Source organism: Setaria viridis, chromosome 7 (assembly GCF_005286985.2).
Source record: "Setaria viridis chromosome 7, Setaria_viridis_v4.0, whole genome shotgun sequence".
NCBI lineage: Eukaryota > Viridiplantae > Streptophyta > Magnoliopsida > Poales > Poaceae > Setaria > Setaria viridis.
This window is the reverse complement of record NC_048269.2, coordinates 13,248,928-13,263,980: the sequence shown is the minus strand read 5'-3', so window position 1 is coordinate 13,263,980 and position 15,053 is coordinate 13,248,928. Positions and strand designations below refer to the sequence as shown.

At 43.2% G+C, this 15,053-nt stretch overlaps 2 protein-coding genes across 2 annotated transcripts; one reads left to right on the top strand and one right to left on the bottom strand.

Moving 5' to 3' along the window:
* Positions 1–768: 768 nt before the first annotated feature.
* On the top strand, positions 769–1,542 carry LOC140223438 (uncharacterized mitochondrial protein AtMg00810-like). The gene is made up of 3 exons (XM_072295281.1): positions 769–861; positions 1,006–1,328; positions 1,443–1,542. Exons 1-3 carry the CDS (start codon positions 769–771, stop codon positions 1,540–1,542), a joined length of 516 nt encoding a protein of 171 aa, XP_072151382.1.
* Positions 1,543–8,511: 6,969 nt separating this feature from the next.
* Positions 8,512–14,495, bottom strand: LOC117864171 (dnaJ protein ERDJ2). Its single transcript, XM_034748186.2, has 10 exons — positions 14,070–14,495; positions 13,849–13,944; positions 13,178–13,298; positions 12,983–13,089; positions 12,680–12,897; positions 11,846–12,023; positions 11,633–11,752; positions 10,564–10,650; positions 9,622–9,732; positions 8,512–9,485 (listed from the first exon to the last, which is right to left on the bottom strand). Exons 1-10 carry the CDS (start codon positions 14,253–14,255, stop codon positions 8,649–8,651), a joined length of 2,061 nt encoding a protein of 686 aa, XP_034604077.1. The 5' UTR covers positions 14,256–14,495; the 3' UTR covers positions 8,512–8,648.
* Positions 14,496–15,053: the final 558 nt, after the last annotated feature.

Genomic DNA, 15,053 nt, shown 5'->3' with positions numbered 1-15,053 from the left:
GAGTACTACTCCGACTGCGATGAGCTCTCCACCACCACCACCACAGCCGGCCACACCACACGCCCTTGCACCGGCAGCTACTTCTTCGGGCATGCCTGCACCAGCATCGGCTCATGACGAGCACAGCCTAGTGGAGTTCGCCACTCCGCTCCCTCACAACGAGGACCGCGTTGACGAGGCCCATGACGGTGAGCCTTTGAGGTATCGTACCATGGAGGACATCCTCAGCAACCAGCCGATGCCGGGATTGGTGCCTCACGACTTGGAGGCGGAGCTGCACCTCGCGTACAACAACGGCGAGCCTTGCTCCTTCGCTGAGGCTGAGGGACACGCGGCATGGCGCACCGCGATGAAGCTGGAGATGGAAGCTGTTGAGAAGAACCAGACTTGGGAGCTGGCTGATCTTCCTCCCGGTCACCGCGCGATCACCCTTAAGTGGGTGTACAAGCTGAAGAAGGATGAAGCTGGCACGTGGTTTGTGCAGCATGAGGGAGTTGACTTTGATGATGCTTTCGTTCTTGTTGCAGGGATGGAGTCTGTGAGTCTACTCCTCGCGTTGGCAGCCCAGGAGGGCTAGCGCGTCCACCACATGGACGTCAAGTCGGTGTTTCTCAACGGCGACTTGAAGGAGGAAGTCTACATCCACCAGCCGCCAGGATTCGTCATCCCCAGTAAGAGGACAAGGTGTTACGCCTGCGCAAGGCCCTCTACGGCTTGCGGTAGGCACCGTGAGCTTGAAATGCCAAGCTGGATTCCACCCTAAAGACTATGGGCTTCAAGCAAAGCCCGCATGAGGTGGTCGTCTACCGGCGGGGCAACGGAGGCAATGCTTTGCTAGTGGGCGTCTACGTCGACGATCTGGTAATCACAGGCACCAAGGATGAGGAGGTGTAAGCGTTTAAGGAGGAGATGAAGGCTACCTTCCAGATGAGTGACCTAGGGCCTCTCTCTTTCTACCTGGGGATCGAGGTGCATCAGGATGACTCCGACATCACACTTTGACAGACCACCTACGCCAAGCGTGTCATTAAGCTGGGTGGACTCACCGACTGCAACCCAGCTCTCACTCCGATGGAGGAGAGGCTGAAGCTGAGCCGCGACAGCATGACTGTGGAGGTGGATGCTACACAGTACTGGCGGCTTGTGGGGAACCTTCGCTACCTCACCCACACGCGACCAGACTTGGCGTTCTCCGTCAACTACGTCAGTCGGTTCATGCAGCGACCGACTCGGTTCATGCAGCGACCGACGACGAAGCACTTGCAGGCTGTCAAGAGGATCCTCCGCTACGTTGCGAGGACTCTCGACTACAGCCTCCACTACCCGAGGTGTACCAGGGTGGCACACTTCATCGGCTACAGTGACAGCAACCACGCCAGCGACATCAACACCAGCAAGAGCACGAGCGGGATGTTCTTCTTTGTTGGCAAGTGCCTCGTTAGCTGGCAGTCGGTCAAGCAGCAGATGATGGCCCTATCCAGCTATGAGACCGAGTACATTGCTGCTTCTTCTGCTTTGACTCAGGCTCTCTGGCTCGCTTAGCTGCTCGGCGATCTCCTTAGCAAGGATCTGAAGCAGTGGAGCTCAAGGTGGACAGCAAGTCCGCTCTGGCTCTAGCGAAGAATCCCGTTTTCCATGAGCGAAGCAAGCACATCAGAGTGAAGTATCACTTTATCGAGGTTGCTTGGAGGAAAGGAGTGTCGAGCAAACTACATCGATACCAAGGATCAACTCGTCGACCTTCTTACCAAGTCCCTTGGAAGGATCAAGTTCCAAGAACTTTGCTCTAGGATTGGGATGGTCCAGTTACCGCTCAAGACACGCAAAACTTAGGGGGAGATTGATAGAATAAGTCATGTGTGTGTTGGGTGTGTGTTTTTATCTATCTATGTGCCTATGTGCACTTTATCTACTTAGATACCATTTAGATACTTTTTAGATGCTTTGCTTAGTTTCCAAGCCACCTACCTATAGTTAGCCTATATGTACCCCAAAGACCCTTTGTGGGAGGATTAATGAGAAAGTGATCTATTTGGGCCAACATGTTTGACCATCTTCTCTACTTTGTTCTTCGCTACTTCGTCTTTTAAACAGTAGAGTGACACACATCGTCGAACTGGGGCCAGGATTTCAGCAGTTTAACTAATGGACCAGGCTAAAAGTTCATCCTGGGAGTTTCTGGATTCAAATTGGATAATCACATAATCCCCATCTCCATGTTGCCTATATTATATTTTAGGAGGCTTGCTAATCAATTGTTTAGCAATAGGAAGAAATGGGGATAGAAATGACAAGCAAGAAAACATGCCGCCATTTCTATCAATTTTCACTGGAATCTTAAAACTCAATAAATGAATATCCGGTGGAATCAGTCGTAACCTTAAGGCTAACCAGGCTTGGTCGCCCTCGGATAGTATGCGCAGAAGCTGACGGTTCTTACTGATCTTTGTGGAACTGGACTCCATTTGGAACAAGACTCCAAGTCAATGCCAAGAGCGAAGGTCTCGGTTTACCTGTAGCAAGACTCCAAGTCATTGACAAGCCTGTTGGCAGGAATTTAGATGGCCCATGAAGTTGGTGTGCTGAACAGTTGATAGGTCTAGTTTACACGCAACCGCAGCTTGAGTAAGATTGCTGAAGAAACTAGCTAGGCTGTCTAGTCAAGAGAAACTAAGGCGACATTCACTACTGGAAACACGATATTTGCCGAGTGCTAAAAGGTTTGCCGAGTGCAATCCATCGGGCACTCGGCAAATAACCTCTTTGCTGAGTGTTGACAGAGAAACACTCGGCAAAATAAATACACTTGGCAAAAATACTCTTTGCCGAGTGTAGAAAAAGAAATACTCGGCAGAATACTCGGCAAACCAGCAAAAAATACTCGGCAAAATACCGCCACGTCGACATCCGTTCGGGAGGTGTGCCTGCCGTTAGCTCTTTGTCGAGTGTCCGTTAGTGGCACTCGGCAAAGAACCACATTTGCCGAGTGTCCGTTAGTGGCACTCGGCAAAGAACTACATTTGCCGAGTGTTTTTCGTAGGCACTTGGCAAATCAACAAGTTTGTCGAGTGTTTGACCTGGGCACTCGGCAAATCAGTTAGTTTGCCGAGTGTTTTCTCTCAGCACTCGACAAATTAAAAAGTTTTTTTCGTCTTCTTCCCTTAAAACTTTTTCTGCTCTCCACGTATAACATGTGGTACTCCATGTACAAATTTGGTATATTTCTAGATATGTTTGCTATATTTAATTAATTTATTGCATTTCAAGAAATTTTTTGGTATAATTCAAATTTGAACTGCAAGTGATTCAAATAAGAGTAGAAAATTAGTAGAAAAATGATATTTATGTTATTGAGTCAGTGAGGCTTTACCCGAGAAATGAAAAGAAGTTTCGAACATCTTGTTCAGGAAACACGACCACGAACATGTGGCCGAATGGTTTTTAAATTCTTAAAAAAGCAAACGAAGTCTAAAAATCATAAAATTTGTCGTGATGTGATGATATCATACGTGGAGGCTGTGGTAAAAAATTGAGAAGGTTTCGCACAATTTGTCATGTACTATGTTTACAAACCGAAACATCTTCGAAGAAGAATCGTGGCGTTGAGGAGGTTTCGCACAATTTGTCACGTTACTACTGGGACATAACAAGTTCCCTGCATTGCATGCTACGAAATGGTGCTAAACCTAAATGATGAGACACTAGATTGGTTAGATGTCTGAAGAGGACAGGCAAGACAATTGCATTGTTACTTGCACTATCATGATCCAAAACTACTTTGACGGCCAAAAACCATCAAGAAAAACACCGAAAGTGTGAAGCAAAATCCGCCAAGAAAATGCAATGGGTGGTTTCACTTAGCCATCAATAAATATACATTTCCTTCACAGTTTACTAGCACCGCCAAGCAAACATTGTATTACTTGGCTGCTTTATTTCGAACGCCAAGGAAATTCCTCGCCACCAAGGTAATTTGGTTTTTTGGTAGTGTTGGGCACATGTCGAGCGCCTCCATGCCCCTTGTTCGTGTGTTGTTACTCCTCCGAGAAATATAGTTCTGGTGCTAGACCTGATGAACATGGGGCCTTCTTGGCCTAAGCGGCGCATATCCCGCGCTACCAAACACAGTAGTATCTAAACGAGTACATAAAAAATTTATCCAAAAATTATAAATGGTAAAGTATGTAAGCATCTATCATCATGCAAAAAGTAAGATTGAACAAAAAAAAACTTTGCAAGGAGGAAAAAAAAAGAAGAGAAATCAAATAGTTGCAAGTGCAATTGTTCATTATGGATCACAACCTGTAAGTGTAACTATTCAAGTGTTGATTTCTCTCTCTCTTTTTTTGTTTTTTTCTTGCACAAGTTTTCCTTCAACCTCAAAATTTGCAAAATGATATAAGCTTACATGCTTTATCTAATCGTATTTTTAGATAAGTTTTTTATTCACCGATATAGAACCGTAACCCGCGGTACGTAGCAAATGATAGTTCTCCTTCCCTTCCTACCTCCTGGGTATGGGTAGCTCAGGGGTTTGAGTGCAAAACGGGATAGTCGGTTGCCGTGGCGGCATTTGTGTCATCGTATTTTCCCCACTGCCAACTCGTCCGGTGGATGTTGGATCTAGCAGTATATCACAATAATATTACCAGAAAAGCATAGCCGCGTCTCTATTGATTCTTAGTGTGGTTCCTATGCTCATTTGCCAACTTACATCTCGATGTCAACGAATATCATTATTTACTAGAAACCAACTTAAAATTTTCTAGTGTTAGTTGATCAATCTCTTTCCTTCTCTTCCTAAACAATTATGCTCCCTTTATCTTTATCTGAAATTATACAACTTATCTCATTTTGGTAATCAACAAATACTTTATTAACATGTAGTTATTTGTGACATAAAGTTGATGTCACTGAATGTATTCAAAAATATTTTTATGATTTTACTTTCATACCACAAAATTATAATATTAATAGAGTAAGTATTGGTCAAATTCTTGTTCTAATATACATTTGGCACTGAAGTTCCTGATATTTGTTCTAAAACATCCAGCCGGTGTTTAGCTTCTATATTTTTTTTGGACTTAAGTGAATGAAATAGGTGCTCCTTTTGCTACTATGTTGACTTCCAGACATTATTGAAGGACTGAAACGGGTGACCAGAAGGGGTGAATGGAAATCAATTCAAAAATCTCTCTAAGTAACTCGACCTAAGTCCCAAAGTAACCTTCAACCCTCTCTTCTAACTATTATCAAGATCACGTAGTCACAGCGGTCCTACTGACCTTAGGAACGATGCCAGGAAGGCTCGGAAGCAACACGGAAGCAAACGCAAAAGATTGAGGCAAAACCAAGCTCAAAACACCTTCCAGATATCGGAAATTCCGACCACTTATCGGAACTTCTGAAGGTGGGATCGGAACTGTCTGGAAAGTTCCGACAAGAGGTCCTCAGCGGTTTTGTCAGAACTTCCGACCCTATACCGGAACTTTCAGCACCTATCGAATGTATTGAGAAACTGCTGTTAAAGGACTCTCAGGCTTTCAAAAATAAATTATCGGAACTTCCGGTTTGGTGTTGGAATTTCCGTCCCATCGGAACTTCCTACACGGAGCAGGAACTTCCTACAGCTCAAAAAAACAGCCCGAAAAGTTTAAGTCAACGCTTCAAAATTCAATTAAATGACCTCCAAAATTAATGAAATTTTAACCATAGCTCCATAATAGCCTAGTGAGTCTTTGCCTAAAAGATCCCCTAAAAAAGATCAAGACTTCACAATGGATTTCACGGAATACGGTCAAGAACACAAAAGAGAGAGTTTTAGGAAAACTTCAAATTCAAGCTGAATCCGTGGGAGATTTAAGAGGATCACAACAAAGATGCTCACAAGAGTCCTACCAACAATTTCCCCTTACAAATATCACGGAATTTGAGCTCAAATACGAAGAACAAAAATTCCCACAAATATGCTCCGAAGAACCCAAAAAAGATAAATTTCAGATTCAAAGAATATGAAACAAGATAGCACGAAATTGATCTTTCGATTACTCCACCATGTTCGGTTACAAGCCACTCCTAAGCACAATCAAAGCTAGGGTAGCAAAAAGATCAACACAAAGATCCACTTCTCTCTCTTCCTCTCTTACACCCAAAGGCTCTCACAAACAAATGAGAAGCCCACCACCCAAGAGATGTGGCTGCCCAACAGCCCTCTCCACATATATATAGGCATACGAAAAATGACTAGAATGCCCTTACATGAAGCACAGAACTCAAATACCCCCAAGGGTAAAATCGTCCATCTTTTTCCTCATACATCGGACGGACCCAGCGCCTTCACAACTTAGCTTCACCTCGATGCAAGCTCCGCAATGGTGCCGCACCGGACTCATCCCCCGATTTTGAAGCTAAACTAGTCAAACCCTCTTGCACACTCTACAGCCGTGACTCATTTCCGGTTTTGAGGTCAAACAGGTCAAACCCTCTTGCACGCCGCGCATGACGTGACTCACTGATGCCGACGCGTGTCCGGCTTCCACCAAGCCTTCAATGCCTCCAAGTCTTTCGCTCTCGGCTCCCGGGCCGCCTACTCGACTCGCCTCCGTCCCGCTTGACTCAACCAATGTTGTCTCCATCCCGTCCGTGTACTCTTGCTCTTCCGTGCACCATGTGGATCGCCCATGACTCCACCCAGACTCCTCAGGTCCCTTGATCCAAGCCTACTCGTGTCCACTCTTCACTGCCCTAGTATATCGGCATAAATCTTTCTCTTGATCTTCACCTCATGCCGTCGACCGCCATGTCGTATCCATCACCTGCACATCACAAGCCAAGAGACACAACACACAAGATATGTTTTACAGAAACACCACAACACAATGCACACAACACAACACCTCCGGTTAGCCGTTAGCATAATCATGCACATATGAAATATGGATTCAACCGGTAAAGCCTCAAATCATCTAGTCAATCACTCATCACAAATAGACCAAGGCATATCTCAACTTGGTCTCTCAATTATGCATAAGTTTAACCAAATTTCTATTTTACAAACCTCAAAAACAATGTTAGTTTGCTTTTTGCTCGCATTTCGGAAACAAATGAGCTATCATCAGCTTTAAAGACATACATGTCAATTTACATTCAGGAATCAGGATAGACAATCTGCCAAAAAAAAACCCAGGATTGTCAAACGCCGTGCTTCTCCAGGTAGGCGTTATAAATATAAGGCAACTTGCCCGGGGGGAAAGTGCAACCACTTCTCACAAGAAAACGTACTTCTCATTAAAAAAAATCTTAGAGAAGCACTTCCAAGGAGAGCTCTTTTTTTGTTTGAAACACGGAAGGACAACCACTGGTGCTATCTAATTTGATTTTGCTGCAGGGAAGTTAGAATTGGATTAAATACGAGCACAAACATTTTAGTTCATATGGTGACTATACTTGATTTATATTCAAATGATGATTGCACTCATAACGTTTCCCTTGGCCTACTATGTCGCAACATGGCAAAAGCAAGATATAGGGATAGACAACGAATAAGTACAAACGATGTGCATACCAAAAGTACCTCACGGCTAAATGAAATTTCTCTATTAACCTGCAAGGGACAAATCTGGAAGGGAAATAAGGTAGATGCTACGCTTCCCTATATCAAAAATAGTTTGTATCTGCCATGTGATTTACGCTCATCATTTTGCCATGACAAGTCGATTTTCAAACCATTTGATCTTTTCGTAAATTCAGGTTGAGGAACCAATGCAACTAGAACAACGAACTCTACATGGAGTCATGGTAATCTTAAAATGGTAAATTAAGATTGGTGAGAGCACCCCTTTGCATCTTGTAGTCAATTAGTCTGCTGCGTCGCCCTTTGCTTTCGCGTCTCATCCTTAAAAAGAAGTGTCAATGTTCTATGAAGGGGAATTAATTGTTCCAAACATGAAATGAAAATGTTCCATAACTTGGAACCAATTGTCCCAACCATGAAATAAAGAACAAGTTCCAACTTCCAAGCGAGGATGAAAATGTTCCAAATGAACTCATGTTTCTCCCCTCCACGCTATCGTGCCGCAGGTCGTCGGCTACCACCGGATAACCTTCTCTTTTCCAATCACACTGCACTCTCCATCGATCCATGAAATCAACAGTGGGCTGCAAAGTGCAGCAGCAATCCAGCAAGTAGATTGTTGCAACGTGTTAATGTTTAGGAAGAACGAACAGATGGGGTAGCAAACAATGGCCCGGAGCAGAAAGAGAAGAGAGAACAAAACCGCTAACGTCACAGACTATATCGATCCTACCAGCCTAGGCGATGTATAATATTTTCCCCATAAAAGAGCCCTGCTCAATGGGTAGTGCTGTGCATGGAGAAGTAGTACAGTAGCACGTAATTGCGATGCACCTGCACTTTGGAGAATGACATGCCGTTCAACTGGTTTTATTCGGTCCACTTGTAACCATCAGTCTCATCTTGATTATTCTTCATCCATCTAACCACGAGGATAATAAGCAAAATTGAGTAACTATTACCGCCAACTCTATAAATAGGTGGGTATGTTTAAATTCACGGGGACGGGGTACAACAGTCAAAACAGAATGGTGTTAAGCGTCTATTGTTGTTTCACCATAACACTTGTATAGTATCACTCATCGCTGCCAGACTCTATATCAGAGTCAGCCCCTCCTTGATGGGCCGCTCCGTTCACCACCTTCCCCTTTCCCTTCCCCTTGTTCTTCTCATCCTCCTCGTCGTCGCTGTACTCGCTCTCATAGTCATCATACTCCTCTTCCTCTTCCTCCTCTTCCTCCTCAATGCCATCCTCCGTTGCTGCCACCGGCCCTTCCTCAGGCACGTGGCCCCTGGTACCCGCGCGACTGCGCTTCAGGACCTTCAGCTTGAAGCTGGTTTTGGTGTCGCAGCCTATCCACGAGTCGCACAAACAGAAGGAAGTCAGGTTGTGAGTGCCCTCTGCTGGAGCTTGGAACTTGCCCATCACCAGCCTACTGCCTTTCTTCACCCTATCAACTGCCTCCCGAACTGCAATCCCTATTTCCTTTGCACTTGCACCCAGTGCCTCCTGGGTTTCTTGTATAGCTTTTGATGCTGCAGTAATGGCAGTGGTCTCATCCATGAAGCTGACCTTCTGGGACAACCACACATCATTTGATGCAGCGTCTGCTAGAAGCAGCCAGAAGTTTTCTTCCTTGTGGAACGGGAAGTTGGGACAATGGGGAAGAGCAGCAGTTAGTCCGTTGCGGCGCTGAAGCGAGACCCATGCATACATCGTCACGACATCGCCCTCTTGAATGCCCTCTTCACCCTCGGTCTCACATTTAATATCGACTTCAATAGAAGGAATCATCTCCAGTACGAGCTCCACATCGCGAGCTTGTTCTTCAGAAAGCCCAGCAACTTGTGTCAGCAATGCAGCACGATCCTCCACAGACATGTCAAACAGTTCTTGGAATGCACGTATTTTCTGTAGTCAAACACAGAATGACATTGTTAAATTCCAGAGTTAAAAGTACTGCTTTAAAATAAAGACCATCAATTTTGTATATTCCTATACTCAGTTTCCTTTCGTCAAAAGATTGAGAAGGGCAGTCAGGAAATACCTTGCGAGCAATCTTTTTCACAGTTGCCTCTGTGAAATGCGGCAGCTGCAAGAAAGGCGCTATTCCTTCCGAGTTACCTCCAGTAGCTTTTCGCGCACTTAGTGGCACAGCCTAAATATGTAGCATCCAAACATTTAGATTGACATTAATGGTGATGAACGAGCTTATAAACTAGAAGCAAATGCAGTAACACAAACCAAAAAATATAACGACTGTTACTTTCTGAGGCAATATCTAACACAATCTCCCTGGACGATTCAAGAATCTACAGAGGCATGACTAGTGCTGTATATAGGGCACCATGGAACCCTTGTCAAATATCGCTGTCACATCATGGTAATCCAATTCATAATGTTCTTTCCTACCAAGATTATTGTCACAATGAATAAGTAGATTTTCTGCCAAACACGTCACTAGGAGCAGTGTTGCATAAAAGCCAACCGATCAACTTAAAAGATGAAAGTTTATTAACTAAAAACAGCACAGTAATGACAGTGAAACCATATCAATGAGAAAAAATTATAATTAGGTCACCATAACATAATATTCGAAATGTGAATGTTCAATCTACAAATTTTCATATATTGATACTGCTTCCGCATGTGCTACACTTTGGTAAATTCTATATTACCATTAATAATCAGGATCACAGGGTATCATATGACTGGTTTACAATCCCGCTAAATATAAAACATTTTCAACAAATACTAATATTGACAACATCTTAGGATGAACTAATCAGTAGTTGAATCTATGAAATGACAGCTGGGACAGATCGATCAGGGACGTATATAAAGAAGTAAAGATGCACCTGAATGATTCAGCTAATTTAAGCTACACAAGGTTTTATCTATTTTCTACAGTTCCACATAGTACATCAACATGAAGTGGTTCACCATAGGTTGCCTGAAGAAAAATCAGGTGGAAGACAAAAAAAAATACCTGGATGATATTTTGAGAAAGTTCAATAACACCAGTTGCAGGCCTGAGCCATCCAAAACCATGGGGGTTCCTTGGTAGAACTGCAATCTGCAATCCAATGAGTAATTTTAAATTATATAGCATGAAACAATAGAGAAATGAGCAATGCACTAGTTTCAACAACAAAGGAAAAGGACTACAACAATGAAAGGTGACTTCTGTTAAAAGTACAACAGAACATTTCTTTCGTTCGTAGCTTAAAGTACCACATTTGAAGAAGTACGCGTTGAATAAATAACTGTCAACTATTGAAAAGCAGACCAACTGGAAATTTCATGTATCGTATCAGATCTCAAGACTAATGATTTCTTGGTTGGCAGTCTGCATATGATCTTGTTAGTGCCTGAGTAACTGCATAAATTACTAATGGAAACTGTGTGTGCCATGTGCACAGCCATGAGGCATGGTCCATATGGTAACACACTCTAGGACTAATATGGTTTACTAAGATAAGAAACTAGTGCATAGAGCTTACTGTCATAAAAACAAAGATAACTTAAACACAATAGTTTGGAAAGTGTGTCACAATGTTCATGACATTTCTAATATTCCCCGCTTGCGCAAGATTAAATCTGGTCCAGGTTTGGAAGACTGTTGACTAACCAAATAGTTGCATCGTGCAGAAATGCCAGTTTATTTACATATACAACACGGCACAGCATAGCAACAGCTAACTGAAATATAAATCCGCCTAGGTTCAATATGACCAGATAGGTTTATTAATCAGCAAATTTTATGCTTAACTGATAGCTCTATGTGTAATCTCAAGTGTTAACTTTTATGATAGTTTTACCAATATGTATACCTTATAAAAAATTAAGTCCATAAAGTCTGGTAGCTTCAGATGTTTCATGGACATATTATTCAGGTCAAATCACCACAATGTTACATGATGTCAATGTCAAATGGCACAGATAAGCTCAAAGCATCCGACTTGCTTAAACAATTGTAGAAAACTAAAACTTACAAAAATACGCTCAAAACAACATGAAGGACAAAACTTTAAAGAGTTAGACATTCATGCAGGTACCTTAACCAGTTCCTCCAGAAGACGAGGTGCAAGTTCAAGCATGTGCCTGTAATCTTTTAGAAGTGCTGGAGTCAAGACAAATGACTCCCGAGTTAGATGCGCCTGAATCAAGAGTTCCATCTACCAAACAGAATAAAGAGGTTGATAGGTTGTAGGACTTTTCAAATTGCATAGATTAGTTTGTATCATAACATTAAGCAACATAAGACCAACCTTTACTAGTGATGGATGCTGCTTCCAGAACTTTGCTTGTTCTGTCTTAATGTTCTTTAAGTCCAGATTTAACTCGCTTCTAACAGCTACAAACAATTTCTGCAGGGGTTCATCATCACTGCGCCGAACCGGCATCTCCATATATTCTGCAGCCTTGATGAAGACATCCATAACTTTGCTGTGACATAGCACCAATCCATTGATCAGGTTTGGGAAAAGGTGACAAGAAATTTAAGGCTAGCAAGTAGACCTCGAACACACAGCAGAAGGGAAAATAAAGCTTGGTGCACTAGATATACAAAAGCTGGTTAAAAATATATATGTTAGACCCAAGGATTTTGGTCAACAGCGACAAAAAATAATTTCAAGGAAACCTCGCTAGGTTCCATAATTACCCTTGCACATTTTTGAAAACTGAAACTCTTTACTTTGTCAAGACTGGGTAACGATACATCAATCACTGTGGTTCTGTATGCGCAGAATTATTTTTTATCGAACTATCAATAATAACATAAAGTAAAAATTTTGAACTGCGCAACCATAGATGTGCCCAGTAAAAGTAAATTATTTTTTCAAAAAAAATCTCTTAGTGGACCATAAAAGAAGCCAAGTCCAAAACAGTGATAAGCCAATAAATAATAAATCGTATCTTCACTTTCATACATTAAGAAAATCCTATGCTGCTGGACCTACTAATCTTGTGCCCGTCTGACATTAAAAACCGGAAAAAAAACAGAAATGATGCACTTTCACTTAATATGATATCATAAGACAACATAAATATTAAATTACTGATACTGAGACTGTTAAAATGAGGTGTTTGCAAGTTAATACCTTGGAGCAAGAGATGGCTTCATAAAGTAGTAGTAAGTGGACAGCGTTTGATGCATGACATAATTTCCAGTATACTTTGACGACCTTGACAAATAAATAACTGCTATCATCAAGGGCAGCAGTATACAAAATCCCACTATTCCTAGAAGCATTATCCCACCAGACGCACCATCAATGTTCAGTAAGAACTTGGGTAAAGCAATCCCCATTTGCATCCCCTGAACCATGAGATACATTCCATGTTAGCTCCATACATTTCTGAAATATAATGTGGCAAAATTTAGTTTACGCTATTCATATTACCTGCCGCCCATCAGGGTGACCATATTTCTCATAATTTTCACGAGATACAGGATCAGTTAATGCCTGATATGCCTTGGATATATATTCAACGAAGTACTTATGGGCCTCTGGACAAGTGGAGAAAAAGCATAAGACAATATTTCTAAGGTAAGATATTTTCTTCACTGAGCAGCATCACAGGTTACAAAGGAGTACCTGGATCAGGATTTTTATCAGGATGATATTGAATAGAAAGCCTCCTGTATGATTTCTTGATTTCAGATTCAGATGCCCCAGCTTCCAGTCCAAGAATGCTGAAAGGCTCAAAAACTTGGACCTAAAAGATTCAAAAGAAAAATCATATAACACCAGATATTGGAATCTTTGCATGCTGAACTTTTAGAAGAAAATGTGGCTTCAATGCTCACATTGAATATACCATATCTTTAGTTCACTAAACTGTTATATATTATATCAATACAAAGCACCATCACCATGCAAAACCCCCTGCACTAGTAAAAGCAGCATGTACCAGAAACACAACAGTCTATCTGGTCTGGCATTGGACCCCAAATAGCTGATGGTTATTTAGACCATTTACATGCAAGGGACACCTAAATAAGTTTGCAGCACAAAAGTAAGGGGGTGGAATCAGCAGTTTGGAACTAGGACAAGAAACCAGTTCAGCTAGCTACACTAACGGTACACTTCATCAACTGATCACTTGTTCTTTGAGTTCTATCGATTTGGTAAAGCATATTCATACCCCAGTAAGAATTGTTCTACCTCAAAACATCAATATCTACCTCTTATCGGAGAAGAATCAAATGAGCTCATTCCAACGTAGAAGAATATGAACAATTTGTGTCAGCTACAAATTCACATACCTCACGGCTAACATGTTTGATGTAGTAAACCAGGAAGATCATAACAATCCAGAGCAGAACGATGGTCAGGTTACTGCACGTCGAGAAGTTGGATATCTGCAAAATAAGACAAGCAGAACAGAGTCAGAACAGCAAATCCCCACATATAGAATCCACTAGTAGGAGAACAATACAGTAATAAAAAAAAGTAAAAAGCAGGAGAAGAGCAGCGGCATCCGCACCCTCTTGTAGATCGACTTGCGGTACTTCCCGGAGCGGTGGCACCCCGAGCAGCGGCAGTGGATGGTCTTGGCCTTCTCTGAGGCGGCGCGGCAGAGGCGCATGATGGTGTAGGGCACGAGCGGCAGCGCGATCATGGTGAGGATGAAAATCAGGAACAGCGAGGTGTTCTCCTCCGCGGCCGCCATGGCTGCTGCTGCTGCTGTTGCGACCTACGCCTCCGCTCTCCCCCCACCTCGGGTGCGACGCCGTAGGGTTTTGCGGGGGCAGGGCCAGATCTGGCGGCGGGGCGGCGGGAGGCGGGAGGGGGCAGGCGGATCTGGGGGCGCCGCCGGCCGCGCGGCGAGGCGAGATCGGGGAGGGGAAGAGGCGCGGTGGAGTGGAGAGATAGGTTTCGGGTGTCGTAGCGGTGGGCTCGCAGGCACGCACCACGGACACGGAACCGTGGGGACGGTACGGCAGTGGCCGAGCGGAGGAAGACAAGTGGGTTTGACGTGGAGGGGGTCACCCGAGGCTGCTGGGCCTGGAAAGGATGAGCCGGGGCCATTACTCGGCCTTTCGGCCTTTTGTCCACGGAAAATAGTCATATTTTTTAGCTATTCGCCGCACGAGCAAAATCAGGTGGGTACAGTTTCGAAAAAAACAATCATGTGAGTAGAGAAAGGATAATGTGACTGCATATCACTTGGGTGATTTTTTTTCTGACTTACTCGCGCCCGAACTTCTGATAAAAAATTTCTCATCAAAAGTTTCGTCACTCTATTGCAACATGAGGGAAAAAAATCATATGTGATTTAGGGGAAGGAGCTTATGCAACAAGTAATGATAATGCTTGCATCCTCCAAAACATGCACTGAGATACTTTTTTGCCACTGATTCTAAGGCAAAAGACTCCCGTTCATCCGACATTCATAATCTTAATCTAGCAAGGTTAAGTGTTGTAACACTCAAAATGTGATACTATAACATTAGAAAATCGTAGATGC